Here is a 15,189-nt window from a genome sequence, read left to right as displayed (position 1 = left end):
CGCTTTAAAAAACCACAGCAAGGGCATGTAGGCTTGCGTTACATAAACAGCTGAGACTCAGCCCTGCAGCACAGGGACAGGGAGTGAAATCCGCAGCACTGGTGGGTACAGAGTCCCACTTATAGAATCAAATCACCATCCTTTAAGTTGATCCTGACTTATTATTTTCAAACCAGAGTAATTAAACTATTATTATTTGTACAATCATAGAATAGTTGGGGTTGGAAGGAACCTTAAAGCCCATCCAGTTCCACCTCTGCCCTGGGCAGGGACACCTCCCACTGGATCAGGTGCCCAAGGCCCATCCAGCCTGGCCTTGAACCCCTCCAGGGATGGAGCAGCCACAGCTTCCCTGGGCAACCTGGGCCAGGGCCTCCCCACCCTCATCATGAAGAAATTCCTCCTTATGTCCAGTCTAAATCTGCCCCTCTCCAGTTTATCCCCATTGCCTCTCATCCCATCACCACAAGCCTTTGTGAACAGTCCCTCCCCAGCTTTCTTGTAGCCTCTTCAGGTACTGGAAGGTCGCTATAAGGTCTCCTTGGAGCCTTCTCTTCTCCAGGCTGAACAACCCCACCTCTCTCAGCCTGTCCTCGGATGGGAGGTGCTCAAACCCTCACATCATCCTTGTAGCCTCCTCTGGACCCCTTCCAACAGTTCCATCTGCAACAATGCAGATGCTTTACTTCCAATGCACCTGATCATTTGCAGTAGGCACAATGAGAAATTTCATCAGTCAAGTGTTTGCTAAGTAGAGATTTTCTGTGAGACGAGCAAAGACAATACATGTTTCTCTTCAAGAGACAGATGATCAGGTTGCCAAAAAAGAGGGAAGTGATGGTGGAAGGCTGCATGTGTGGGCATGGATTACAGCTAAACGGCTGCTGGCTTTGGTTTGGTTTGTTGACAGCATAGAGCAGTTTGTAAACTACAACAGATCTCTAGGACATCCCTTTTTTGACCTGGAACAAGTGACCCACACAGCTGTTTTAGATCAAAGCAAGAGGAAGGGGAATTGATCCAAACAAGCAGGAAACTTGGACAGAAGGAATAAAGATGGGCAAACCCATACTTTCTAAGCAGCTAGAGTGAAACTCGATGTAGAACTTAGTCTGGGACTTGGTCTTCAGAGTAGCGTAGCAATGCAGGAACTCTATCTCCCCTTGAGAATCCGTGTACTTGGAGTCTAGAAAAGAGAAAGGGAAAATAGTGGCATTTTCCGTAGGAGATAAAGAGAGGATATTTTTGAATGGACTCTTTAAGAATCTGCTTTTTCTTTCAACATTTATAAAGCGCTGCATTTTGTATCCAAAGATGAAGGCAGCACACTCGTGCTCAAACTGACTCACCGTTCTTTGAAACAAACTGTGAGGTGACTCCCACTTCAAAGGTGGCAAAGACAGGACTGTGGTCACTTGTCATGATGTCAGCGGTGCAGCCTGCAACGAGAACGGGAGGGAAGTTACTGCCCTGCACCTGCCCTGCTCCAGGAGATCGCTGAAAGAGAAATATTATTGGGTAATTTTCCAGAGAGCAGATCTGTCGCTGTGGTAACTGTCTCTAGTCAAAGGTGTTTCTACGTAAGCTCATGGCAGTATATAGGAATGCCACTCTTGTCAAAATATATAAAGGTTTGGTTAATGGACACAACCTCACTATATAATTTTACAAGCGACTGTCAGTGTCAGATTCCCCCAGTACAAAAAGCACTTGCAGGCTTCCGGGCTACCTCTGCAACGTGCACAGCTAATTAAAGCTCGAATGCAGCAGAAAATCACCCAAGAATACACTGGTGCTGCTTCAGTGCTGCAGAGAAACCCAGTTTAACAGTGAATGAGCAAGGTCTTGACCTGACCTAAACACACACCGAGGCCCAGCAAGCCCAGGCAACTCAACAGTGTGAAAAACCAGATGCCAGACTCTAGAGGTGCTTGTCTGACCACACATCTCATCATCATAGCTCTGCGATCAGATCCGTCCACCTTAACCCTCAAGAGAATTCTACAGCCCACTTCTCAACCCTATGCCCAGGAGACCATCAACATCACACTCAGATGCTTGGTCTTGCAGATAGTCGATGACATTTCAGGAATTAGCACCGAGTCTTTTTTTTTTAAACAGGTCTTGTGGGCTTCCTCTCTTCTCTGCAATGCACTTCTGTGATGCTTCTCAGCAAGAAAAGAAATGGGCTCTTGGTACCACACAGTCCTTCTGGAATATGATTCGATAGAAGGAGATGTTTGCAGCTTCAGTACTGTGGACCAGACTGTGTACAAAGGACCTGCGCTGCTGGCACCATCAAGTAAGGAGCTCCTGGTGGTAACTGCACAGGAAAAATGGTTGTTGTCACCAAGAAATAACTGGTGTAAAATGATCCTACAGCGTAGCCCAGAACTGACCAGCTGCAGCTGTCTGAGCAGCATTCTGCATTTAAAAGAATAACAGAATGAATTCCCAACTTTGTGAGGTTACAGGCAGAGAGATTTGGCTCCACTCTGCCTGGTTTAACATCAGTCCCTCTATGCTGAGTGCCTGGCAGTGCAGGGAGATCCTACAGACTCTGCTCTGAATCGTTTCCGTTTCAGACTGTTTGCTTTGCTATCTACAATCTGTTATCTACCCACCATAGGACTGACACACAACGTGCACCATGGGGTATGATTTCCAGAGCACTCGATCACACCAGGATGGCAAATTGTACTTCATCTGCAAACCAAAGGAGAAGTGAAGTCAAGAAGAAGGGAGAGAACCAGTTCACAAAAGAACAGGCAAATCGCTCGCCCAAGCACCATATATTTGTGTCAAATCTTTCTGTTTGTCTCGACTCCTTTCGAAAGACTAAGAGGGCAGAAAATGCAGAGATTCGTTTTGGTTGCTTTCTTCTGTAGGAGTTACTCTCCCTGCTCTGCCATGTAATTATGAAAGGAAATGGGTTTTCACCTACCCCTGTAGCTTTTTGCTTGGTGTAAGCGTACTTGTCCCGGGTGCCTCTTTCAAAACGGTAGGTTGGAGCAAAAGTTATCTCTTCTTCTTCTAAAACAGAGAGAGAGAGAGCTCTGTTACAGTTTGGCCCATCGAGCACCCTCGCTGGGCAGGAGAGCTGGTTGCTCTTTACCCCCTGCCCCACGTCAAGTCTGGCAGAGAAAGTTGCTGGAAATGGGAGAGAAACCTGCCAACGAACTCGGAATCTTACCAAACTGCAGAAACACCTTTTGATCCTTTCTCTCTATCAGAAGCTGGTCGAAAGCCAGCAGCTCCGGATACTGCTGCTGCCTGATCTTCTGGATAATATTCTCTGCTTCCTGCCAACAGGGAAACAGCAGAGCTGCAGATGATGCAAAATCTTCTTATAAATACTCTCTTCACTTCAGAGCCAGCAAGCACTCCTGAACTGTTTCACAGAGCTCTACTCCCTGACACTTCCCCACCTTTCCCTTCGCTGAAAGGCCACAATCTTTGCTGCGTACCTGAACATTTGTCTATCAAAACAGGCATCAAAATGCCCTCACATCCTCTACACCAGCACACACACGACCAGATGCACATCAACACCAGGCTTGCTGTTGCCTCCCGCCTACTGAAACCTTTCCAGTATTTATTACAGCTCGCCTGTTTCTGAAGGCCTGTTCTGAGCCATTAACAGCTAACGAAACAGAGCAGAAAGGCAATCTCTGCATCAAGCTGTTGAGGGACAGATGCTCGCTTACAGTGGGAAGGAGAGTTGGGAGGTCTAGGGAAGCGATGCTACTAGCAGCGAAGTGTGCCAGGCAGCATTCCTGGCTTACCCTTGGCCCGTTAATCCTTGGAGAGGGCAAGAGGGATTTCCTTACTCTCCCTCAACTTGTGCCCTGGGGATCCCTTCTGCCTCCCCCTCTTGCTGCTGTCTTACCCTAGATTAGGAAAAGCTAGTGTTTCTGTAGCAGCATGGTATTTTGTGTCTCCAGGGATTCACGCAGAGTCCCTCACCGTTGGGGGCTGCTCCACGCGGTAGTTCAAGTCTCCCAGCCAGAAAAGATGAGTAAAGCGATGAGTGATGTTAAACGGAGTCAGTTTCTTATCTCCCAGTGTCAGGAAGCGCAGGATGTTCATGTAGTTCTGGTTGCGTCTGTCAAGACAAGAAACATCTGCCTGATATACTAAATTGCCGTGCAATTTCTAACTGCCTGCGCTGGCAGAAAATGATCCGGTCCAGCTCCACATGTAGACAAGAGCAGATCAGAAGCCAAGAACCTGCCACCTCTGCCTCGCACCGCACCTCAGCAGACAGGCCGAGGTGACGTGCTCGGTGTCTCCCGTTGAGCCGCGTAACCTTGAGGCAGCAGAGCTCTCACGCTGTATCGTGTGCAACCTGGGAGCTGGTGTGACCAGGGAGCAGGGGCGCTTACAGCAGCTCTGGCTGCTCTACCTTGCGTGTAATACTGCTTCCACCTGAACTGAAAGGCTGGAAAACTGTCCTAGAGCCACTCTGGGTGCCTCCTGAGGCTGTGCTTTTCTAAGCTTTGTGTCCTAGAAACCCAACACTAGATTGTTGCCTTCAGTTTTCAGCAGCAAACGCATAACTAGGTTTGGCAGCTATTCCAGGCCCTGGGGAACTCTTCCATAGAAGTTAGCTCCATCAGTGGCAAAGACCCTGCACAGAAATCCCACACCATCTGTTTTCTGGGTCCTGGACTGGGAAAGATGGCAAAACAACCTCTTCATTTCAAGTCCTCTTTGCTTTCAAAACCACTCCTTCCAACTTCTCCAGCTCCCCCCAGCGTGGGCACAGATCTCCTACCAACGTTGAGAACTTTGCCTTCCAGCCCTGTGCTGCACAGAACCTGCCTAGACCGTGGAAATTCATTTCACAGCTGGGTATAGAGAATTAGCCACCGCGGAGATACTTCTGTGCTCCATGCCTCCTTCTCTGTATCCCCGACAGCACACTCTGCCTAGCAGGATCTTTCTCAGCTGTGCCCCAGGGAGCACCACAGCTCCCAGTGCCTGCAGCACTGCCTGCAGCGAGGAGGCAGGCAGTCCCCTCCAGCATCCTATTCTGGGGTGGGAAAAGCCTTTCCCTTCCCTCCAAACCACTGAAGATCGGGGAACTGTTTTCCTAATGTCCTGGGCTCACATAAGCATTGTGCAAGACCTTTATACTGCCTCTGAAATAACTTTGCTGTCCATTTCAGCTTCAGGAATGTGGTATGGCCATACAGCAGCAGTCCCTTATTTAAATGGTGACAGAGCTGGCATAGGTTGCCTTCCCGTGAGGCATATATCACGTTTTTATGGTCAGGAAAACATGCTTGTGACTGTCTGGTGGGCCCTCCTTCCAAACATGGCCCAGAGAACTTCACCCTGCGTCAACGTTAATTTTTGAGAGGGAAGGATGTATCTTACCTGTGTTTCTTTTCACTTCCTGAAGTCAAATGGCTGTTAACAAACCCAAAGGAGGTTCCATTAAACATGAATGACACCCCCACAGCTCCTTTATTACCTGGAAAAAGAGAAACCAAAACCGTCAGGAAATCAATCCACCTCCAGGCTGAGTCTAGCAAAGATGATAAAGCACCTAGCACATCTTAAGTGAAATATGGAGAAGAAAAATAAGTTAACTTCGTCAGTACAGAAAGAATAAGTACACAGAGCGCAGATTGTGGTAACAAATTTTCTAAGGATGCTAAAAAAAATTAGTTGAAGGGAAAGAAGTGCAATTTCCTTGCGAAACCCCAGAAAGAGCAGTCCAATAGCCAAAGGTGTTTCCTAGGGGTATAAATATATATATGTGTGTTAAATACATACAAAAATAGATTTCCTCTCTTACAGAGTAAGATATAATCAGTGCTAGTGGGATATAACTTTAGTGCCACAAGTGTCACATAAACGCAGTCAAAGAAGTCTTGTGCAGAAAGAGCTGTTCCATTTAAAGGAGAGACTTGGCACAGACTGAGTAGATCTCAGCCCCCTGCACAACACCAGGGCTGTTCCTTACCCAGGGTGTTTGCGATGCCCGTCTTCACGTTATCCGTGCAGATGTGGCTGATGCGGTTCTCGTGTTCTGGCTTGGCCAGTACAACAATCCTGATGTTCCACAGGGTGTGGATCGCTATCTGCACAGATGGGAGGTTAGAGGTTATCTTTTTGCCCATACCCGCAGCTGCAGCCTTCCTGATTCCTTCTCTAGCCCTTCTTCCTTTGCTCAGGATATGCTTTCAGTCAGTTTAATCAAAGGTGGGAGGAAGGACCTAGCTGTTTTCTAGAGCTATTCTCTAGTTAATCATTGGATCACCTTACTTGCATTAAGTACAGTTTCCAATGACCATGAAAGTCCTCCTCTCCTGCGGCCAATGCTTAGATTTGTTTCTTGACATCACCAAAACAACAGAAACGTCCAAACCTGGCCTTAATAAGGTTCAGTTTCTCTTATGATTGGCCTGTGTGCTGTTACATCCGAGTTCAAAAGTACAGTAGCCTAGGGTGAGACCTAGGCTACAGGTGCCTCAGAAAGTTTTAGTCTCCTCCTTTGTCAAGGTCAAAACATCATTGCCACTTGACTCGGGTGGGAGTCAATGACCACAGCAACAGAGCTCCAGGGCACGATCTCAAGGAGTCCACAGGCAGACTCAGTTCATTCTCCCTCACCCAAATGCAAGGACAAGAAAGGGAGGGAAGGCAAGGAGGTGTAAGCAAAATGCCACTTACTCCTCTGTACTCTCCTCAGATGCCTCAGTTACCTGCAGTAGCTGGAATAACACCTTACCACTTTGAAGGTGACACTGGTGATTTCCTGCAGGGATTGCCTCAAGGTCTCCACCCATTCCTTCTCCCCTTGGGGATCCTCCTGGGTGCCAATCACATAGATGTCATGAGGAATGTAGTCAGCAGTGTCATCACGGGTCTTCCCCTGCCCCTTGGAGAGAAACCAGGAGGTGATCTTCTTTGGGGGAGGTGCAGCACCTTTTATTAACAAATCGAACACCAACATAAATCAGAGTATGTTCTGTCAAACCAGGGATACAGACAACCGCGGACACAGGCTTCGGTAGATTTCCAAGCCAAGGTTATCTGAGTGGAAAGGCAGGGAGCTGTACGCCTGGCCTGCCATTGCCTTTACCTTACCCCTTGAGTGTGATAGCTCAGTTTACAGCAGTTGAACCAGGCTTTTCTTCCAAAACAGGAAAAATAACTTAAATTCCACTGCCCTCAACTACACTCTGTCCCCTTCTCTAAACATCAGCTCTCTTCCCGGGCTGGATACAAAGAGTCCCCAGCCAGGTTCAGAAGCAGCTGACGTGCAGTTACTGGAATTGCTCCTGCCCCTTTCTGCGAGGAGGGAACAGCAGATGCTGCTGCACCAGCTTTGTGCCAGCCTCAATTCCCGGTCGTTGGAAGAATCCTTTAGCACCCATCAGGGACAACTTTGTGGTTCTTTGGCTGGAACCATGGAAAGTGTCAAATCACATGCAAGGGTAAGCCTAGAGACCAGGGGAAGACAGCCCTGGGGTACCGATCCGCTACAGAACACACAGTGTCCAGCTCAGCGTGGCTGGCGAGCACATGCTTTGCAAGCCCCTGAAGGAATGACCGCACCAGAAGAGAGCCCGTACCCATATTCCAGGTCCCAATGAAGATGGTGATCATATCAGGCTCTGGTTGTTCAGAGTGTTTATTCTTCATCTGCTGTAGAAGTTGGCAGAACCCTTCTCTCTTCTAGACAGGGAGGAACAAGAGACAATTATCGAGACACTTCACTCCTCCAACATGACCTTTTGAAAAACTAGCTGAAGCAGGAAATCCCCAGCACACTTGAAGGGCAGATTAGCTCTCCACTATCTTGAAACCTTCCAAGAGGCTGTCTTTCCTGCGGCACTTCGCTTGTGCATTGCTTTAACAAGTGCTGAGCTGGTGAGAAGAAAGCCTAGACTTCCCTTTCCTATATCTAGCTGAAACTTTTGCAGCTACCCTCACGCGACTCCTTGCCTCTTCTCACTGCTTGCTGACCCTCTCCTCTCCTGGCTCAGTGACAGCACCCAGGTATGCTTACCCTCTCCAGTATCTCCCTTCAGTGAGAACATTTGTTTGTTTTCTGGATGTTTCCAGAACAGAGGATAAATTTTGTTTTTGCAAAGCCAACCGCTGTCCTTCAACTGTTCCTCTTTCTGCCTCGGAATGCCCCTTGTTCCATTCCCAACCAGGTGCCTGCTCCAGCCTGGGAGGAAGGAAACATTATGCATGTACCTTGGAATCAGAAAAAACATATTCCTTCCGTTGCGTTTTTTCTTTTTCTGTTTCCAGCACAATCACCAGTTTGTTAGGGACCTTCTGGGACTTGATAAGCTGCAAGACTAAACAGAAACTGAGTGTCATGAGCAGCAGTCACTGACGCTGGAATCCCACCGAAGCTAACAGGACCCTCCTCACAGGCTCAGGACTTACACGACTGATTGTGTCTGAAGCTCCCTTTGCTCCACACAACTATATTTTAATGCTGTTTAACCCCAATCCCTGTAGGGATAGATTTGGACCCCAAAACCTCATTCTGCTGGGAGTTCTTGGCCATTCCAAGCCCTGCAGCCTGAAGTGAAGCCTTGGCTTCCTGCAGACAATCTCTCTGTGCCCTAAGCCAGACTACGTATATTCCTTCCCCATCTGTGAAAGAGGAGGTAAAGCCTCATTTGGTGGTAAAGGTGACTCCTCTGCATCTAAACTAGCAGCTAAGTAATTATGAACACCAGCTGGAGAAAGCCAGGCACGAAAGCTGATCTTTTCAATCACTGCCAGCAACAGGTTGCTTTACTTCAAGGAGGGAGTCTGAGGGCATCATTTACTCTTTGATAAATCCCCTCTTTGGCTCAGTCTCAGCGACCTGCCTGTTCAGAAACACAACAGAGAAATCACAAAGTTGTTTGAACTGGGCCTTCACAGACCAGGCTGGCATTGCTTGTCAGTAGAGATATTGATTCCCATTTAAAACAAAAAAATCAAAGCGAAATTCACTGAAAAAACGTTACAGGAACTGAGTAACTGAGTACCTGGCTTTATACCACAAAAAGTCATCAGAGAAGTCAATATGTTCCCTAAAAATTGGTTGGTTTTTTTTTACTTTTTGGAATGATGTTGCTTTTCAGTAGAAAATGGGTCTGTTGCAACCAGCTCGAGGGGGAATCTTCTATTAAAACCTCTTCCCTTGCAGTCTTGCTCTCACTGTCTTCATTTAGACTGGGAGGTGAGGCTTAACACAATCTGTGAAAGCTCGTTTTCTCAGTAACGACTCCCTGCTCTCTGCTGGCCACGCTGGGGACAGGCAATCTAGACCAACTGGAGCCTTGCACAACACTAGGGACCCAGAAATACCTGCACTCTGGGGCCAAAGGGTCACCCAAGGTCCCTGTCACCCAAGGGAGCGAGAGTCTAGTCCGGCATTTATGACTTTAAGCATCTTACTTTTCTTGTGGGTATAAAACTTGTCTTCTGGACCATCCTTAGCTCTCTTGATAATCAGTTTTCCCATTTCCACATCAACCTTGAGATGTATTTTTGAGAAAATTCCTAGGGAGTCAGCTTTCACCTATTGGAAACAGAGATTCTTCATGAGCAATCTTCTCCACTTCAGTCACGTGTATGACAAACGCAACGCTAGCCTGAATTCACGGGTAGATCTTGTTGTCATGCCAGTCTCACTAGACATCTCCTAAGCATTTGCATGGTGCTAAACAGCAGCCAGGAATAGCTGTTATCTCTGTGGCAGCACAGCCAGGTTCCTAGGAACTGAGATACCAACATAAATCTCGCATTGCTGCCCTTCCACATTGCGATCAGCATGGTTAAAGAAGTACATTTACCTCAAAAGTGACGGGGGGGATAAGGGAGCGTCGGTGCGTTGAATCGGGACCTTCAATCAACAGTGTTTTCACCTGTAAAAGAATTTATCTGTGCCAGATTGCATCTGGTGATTGAGAGCAGCGAAGCCAGAGCAAGGGCATCTTACTGTAGCAGAGGATTGCACTGGGAACGAACAAAAGGCATAAATAGAGGTAAAAGATGACAAGAAGATAATATAAAATAGCTTTAAAACGTTACCTTTTCTTCGATGGAAGACAGCAAAGAAATCAGCTGATTGAGTTTCAATACAATATTGACTGGACTAGCTTCACCGAGAATCTGAGAACCACAACATAGAAACAGAGAGAGAGAGAGATGCATAATTACTAAAGCCACAAAGCATGGCCTGGAAGTACCCCAGGAACCTTGCCTGCAGAGCAAGGAGCGGCGCTTGTGCCTCTGCCACTCTAGTCTGGAACGCGCAGCACAACACACAGTCTGGCTGAACATGCACAAGCACGGGAGGGTGGAAGGACCTATCTGCAAACCTCGTCCATCGGTTAGAGGCAGCTGGGCACGCGAGGGAGGCAGCTTACTGCTGGGGGGCAGGTTTGCATGACCAGGTCCAGGGCTCAACATACAGAAGTCCTGGCCTTTTGGTTTCCTGGCAAGGAGACAAGGGTCATGGGACTTAAGTAGGCTGGGGGGAGGAAGGATTTGGCAGTGAAACATCCCAGAGTGAAGTTTACAGGAGGAGAAATGGCAATCCTAGCCCAGGGGTCAGGGGAGGATGGGGAGATGAAGTCCTCAGGCAGTTCTCTGCACTTTCTCCTGGGGCAGGAAGGGAGAGCAGGCAGAGGGGACTATAGGAAAAGTGAAACTGTGGGGATATAACTCACTGTGTGCCCTCTGCACTGCAGCTAGAGAGAACAGAATAAGCTAGAGAGAACAGAAGTGATAACTGATCACCTGAATCCCACAGGTCCTCGCTGAGCAGCCAGAACCCTTCCCTCCCCACCACGCAGACAGCCGCCCATGCTCCTCTCTCTACTCCTTTTCCCACCTTCCAGCCGACTTACTTGTGAGCGCTGGTGGATACCAGGGTGCAGCTGCTGCTCAAACACCTTCTGGATGGATTCCAGAGATGGGAGAGTCCTAGAGGCTTCACTGGGAACAGAGACACAGCAGAGGTCTAAGGCTGTGGCCAGGTCTGAAATAGGTTAGCACTCAGTCTCTTTGGACAAAGCCGCACAGCAGAGTCCATGGGCAACGCATTCACCCCACGCCTCATGCCAGACTCCTGTCCTCTGCTGCTCACTGTCCTCCGAGTCAGGGGGATGGGAGACAAGAGAATTTCTTAGCTGCCTCAGTGACACATCCAGTGAAGGCAGCTCAGAGCCAGGCAGCTGCCTTTGCCTTGCTGGCTGCTCCTTGGGTTTGACTTCGGAAGTGGTAACTTCCCAAATCTCCCCGGAAAGATGTCCCTGCCAGGGCCAAACCCGCAGACACTGTGTAAAACCAGGATCAAGCCAGCTGTGCCAGCTCATACATCAAAGCGCTCCCAAAAATCTCAAAGCACAGTGAAGCTTGGTGCCCGTGAATGCTGCAGCGGCAGGACCAGCTCCAGGTCTTGCCCCACTGCTGAGGCTGATGCGGAACTCTGGGCACACTGCGCCAAGAGGAAACTGATAGTTAGATTTTTTTCAGCTCACACAACAAAGAGGGACCAAGCTCAGCGAGGGGGTGGAAAAGCCTGCCTTTAATCTCTGGAACGGGACCCCTTTGCAGCTCGCAATGAGATTCCCTCAGCGCTTCCCAATTAGATTCTACAGGATGCTCATTTGTCAAAACGCTGCTGTGTGCTTTTGGCACAGAAGCCGCGCTCCGATAACGACTAGAGTTGTCACGGAAAGAGCAGCCAGGGAGCACAGGTCAAAAGGAAGGTGATGGTGGGGAGCAGCGCTAGGATGCTTGCACTGTGCCTAGTCAAAAGTGGATGTTAATGATTTCCCTCGCTTTCATAAGTGTGAATGGACCGGATTTTACTCCCTGTTTGTTGGGGAAAGTGCTCCAGAGCGAAAGTTTGCCTGGCTGCCTGAAGATTAGATATTTGCCTAGGTGCTGACCCACGTATGATTAACTGCCTAAATTAAGCACTCAAGTTTGACATTTCAGCCTGAAGGACTTGCCCTGGGGCTACAAGACACTTGTAGGAATCTGGATCTGCTAAACTTACTCCTCCCTGTTCAGCTGGGGGTCACCTAGGGCCAGCAAATGGCTCAGGCCCCAAACCCAAGGCTCCCACCACCTTCTGCAGCCACAGAATCAGCCCTAGGAGGGTGCAAGCAGTCGAAGGAGCATCGGGGGAAGCTCAGTTTGAAAAAGATGAAAGGATTTTTACTGTGACCAAGAATGCAGGACACATCTAGGCCATCTCTTGAAAACGTAGAGCAGCAAGTGCTTGAAGCAGTTCAGAAATAATTTCTCATGGGAAAACTGCCCTTTGTTTTACTGTGTGGTGCAGCGCGTAGCATGCCCGTGAGGATGGGGGAAGAGCATCTGCACGCATTCAAACTCAACAAAACCACAAAGTGGTTTTAATTGGACTTATAACTCCTTTGTTTTCTTCTCTTCATAGGATAAAGGAAATATATGTAGTGACCTTCATTGAAGAGGCAGAAGCATGTGTGTCCACATATGACTGCACAAGTGCTGGTGTTGCAAGTGCTTGAAAAGCTGCCTTAAAAGTTCTGCGTGCAAATTATCCAGCGAGAGAGAATAAACAGAAGCACGCAGAGCAGTGACGGGTGACCAAAAGACGGCTACAGACAGCAGCAGGCTGAACAGGCCACTATTAGTATTTTCCACTTAAAGCTGGTAGGAAACTCTGAACAAAGTCCACTCGGATGGGCAATTCCTGCTCTTCGCTGCACTGGCACCAGATTCTCTGAGTCCACTTTCCAGCTGCAGAGGATTGCCCTGACTAAGAAAATCCTTGTGTGCCAGTTTCTTTTAGCACTGAACACTTCACAGAAGTACCTACCAGCCTTACTAACCTCTGCTTTGCTTCCTCTTTAGTGCAAGAGCTGCCAGAGTGAGCAGCCCCTCGCAGCAGGGGTTGCCCCGGTGCTCCCCAGGCTCTGATAAGATGTGCCATGGGTGTCCTGAGCCCTTGGCCACAGCTACCTCTGGAAGGTAACAGCAGCTGCCAGCAGAGTTAAAACCAGCTTTCAATGTCCCTAATGCAAATTGGAATCTGGTCTTTACTGAATTAATCGGTGGTGAGGAGGGTGAGGGCAAGAGATCAGCAACTTAGCACCCCTGGCCCGTGGTGCTTGAGCTCCCAGGTCACAAATGGGTCCCTGTACCTGTCCGTGTGTAATACAAGAAGTGCAAAAAGCACAGAGTGTTCACAAACTGGCCCGACTCCCCTCCCGACCCCACAGCTCACTCTGAGCTCTTTCTCCCGGGCAGCGAGCAGCTCCAGCTCTCACCCCCTCTGCCTTGCGAACATTGCAGTCAGTGCTCACCCACAGCCCAGTATTAAAAAACCACAGGAGCAAGGCAGCCAAAGGGCATCAGGGTGCTCATTTTTCACAGTGACAGCAGCGTGTCTGAGCGTGACCCTGAAAGATGGCTCAGCTGGGCTCTGCGAGGTTGGAAGGAGCCAGAATACAACATCACAAAACCCTCAGATTCACAGCAAATCTGTGCGGCTCACAAACTGTCAGGGTCAGCTCAGCCACAGCGAGCGTCTGCCTGCACACTCTTAATCCTTGACAGTGCCAGGAAATTCAAAGGAGTTTCAGCTCCAGAGAAAAAGCTCAAGCTGTGCCAATTAACATTTCTTCTTGGTTGGCTGGTTAGGGTTTTAACCTATTCTTAAATACCGTGATAATAATGAAATTGAATGTTATTAAGAAAGAGGCCAGAGCCACTGAGAAGTAGCCTAGGAATTACCTGTCCGTTCAGCTGGAGAGTCTGAGCTGCTCAAGAAAACTAAAGTAAACAAAAACTACACTTAGGTAATGTCACTGATTAAGTTCAGAAATCTCATAAGGGAAGTAAGATAAAATCCCAGAGTGCCTGGCGGATTAAGTCTGCAGAAAACAATAAGATACCCAAACACCTGACTATTAACCAGTTGAAGCTAAGCAAATAGTTTAGTTGGAGATTCATGGGACAATCTGAGTAGAGGGAGAGAAGTTCTTCAGAGAGATCTGGCTGGGACTGAGAACAGCCTGCAGTTCTGGACCTTCACAGAATAAAAAAAAGTACAACAGCTCCATCCAAGTGAAATAATGCACGTACGGGGAGAAAATGCTGGCAAAGTGGGGCAAGGAATGTACGAGGACATACATTTTGATAGCTACACACACCCACCAGCAGAGCTCACCCAGCTCTGCTCTAGGATGATGCTTTGCAAAGTCCAGTCACCAAAAAACACCAAAGAAATCTGGAAATGCAAAAGGTGCCCTGGCACTTGAGATGATTGTGGACCTGCCGCGTCTCTTTTCTTGCCATCCCATGTACATTTATGAGGAGCAGGGCCATGAAACCCAGACAAGGTAAAGTAGAACAAGAAGTTGGACATGGAAAAAGCCAGACATCATCAGAACAGCAGTACTCGAGATATTTTAGTAACACAAAATTCTCACTTGTCATTTCATTAGATTTTAGTTTCCTGTGTTCACGTTTATTCTTAGGTAGCCACCTGGGTCTCCCCCTCTGTGGGTGTAGAGAAGCAAAACCCTCAACCAGGGCACGGAGGAAGGGCAGCTCTTTGCACAGCCCGTCCTCAGCCCTGCCAGGGACTCCGATGTGGGCAGCAGGCTTCTGGCACAAGGAGCAGGGCTGCACATTCCTCCCCCTCTGCCTGCTAAGACAAGCACAGTGCCCACCGCTTCAGGGGAGGAACCACGGTCCCAAGCAGCTGAGCACCTCACTCACTCTCCACCTTCCTTCCATGGGTTACAGCCAAGCAAATCAGCAGTGTCCACCCCTCATTTTAGCCTTTTCTTCAGCCTGGGTGAGCTCTAGGAGAACAACACCAGGCCAGCAGCACGACCAGCCTCACTTCTAAGTACACTGGAGAGAAAGAAGGACACTGCAAGCCACAGATACAGGCGTGGAAGTATGTGCCCCCCGCCATAGAGTGCTCTAAGATCTCAGCTAATCTCCTCACTTGCTTACAAGCAGCAAGGGAGGAAAGTCACATCCTTCCCCCAGAGAAAGAGGGAGCTTAGCAAGGTTTTAGTTTCCTATTGGAGTTTTCTTATTCAGGACCTGGAAAGTCTATAAATAGGAAAGGTAAAATTTGTAGAGTCTAGGCTTGTTTTTCTTTCCACTTGAGCTGGACTTCACTGACATCAGTGGAATCACTCT

General features: G+C 48.4%; 1 protein-coding gene across 1 annotated transcript in view; it reads right to left on the bottom strand.

Annotated features, from left to right (window-relative positions):
• Positions 1-15,189, bottom strand: part of INPP5D (inositol polyphosphate-5-phosphatase D) — a 56,860-nt gene that overhangs the window by 9,234 nt on the left and 32,437 nt on the right. Inside the window, exons 7-21 of the mRNA XM_069865030.1 lie at positions 10,884-10,971; positions 10,063-10,143; positions 9,825-9,896; positions 9,427-9,550; positions 8,221-8,327; positions 7,590-7,692; positions 6,743-6,939; positions 5,975-6,092; positions 5,383-5,479; positions 3,967-4,105; positions 3,194-3,302; positions 2,945-3,033; positions 2,625-2,706; positions 1,350-1,439; positions 1,073-1,186 (exon numbers count right to left, since the gene is read on the bottom strand). Coding sequence (XP_069721131.1) covers positions 1,073-1,186; positions 1,350-1,439; positions 2,625-2,706; positions 2,945-3,033; positions 3,194-3,302; positions 3,967-4,105; positions 5,383-5,479; positions 5,975-6,092; positions 6,743-6,939; positions 7,590-7,692; positions 8,221-8,327; positions 9,427-9,550; positions 9,825-9,896; positions 10,063-10,143; positions 10,884-10,971 — 1,610 coding nt within the window. The remainder of the gene's footprint in view (positions 1-1,072; positions 1,187-1,349; positions 1,440-2,624; positions 2,707-2,944; positions 3,034-3,193; positions 3,303-3,966; positions 4,106-5,382; positions 5,480-5,974; positions 6,093-6,742; positions 6,940-7,589; positions 7,693-8,220; positions 8,328-9,426; positions 9,551-9,824; positions 9,897-10,062; positions 10,144-10,883; positions 10,972-15,189) is intronic.

Source organism: Phaenicophaeus curvirostris, chromosome 10, assembly GCF_032191515.1.
Source record: "Phaenicophaeus curvirostris isolate KB17595 chromosome 10, BPBGC_Pcur_1.0, whole genome shotgun sequence".
Lineage (NCBI taxonomy): Eukaryota > Metazoa > Chordata > Aves > Cuculiformes > Cuculidae > Phaenicophaeus > Phaenicophaeus curvirostris.
The sequence above is the reverse complement of the archived record's forward strand: the minus strand, read 5'-3'. Positions and strand labels throughout refer to the sequence as shown.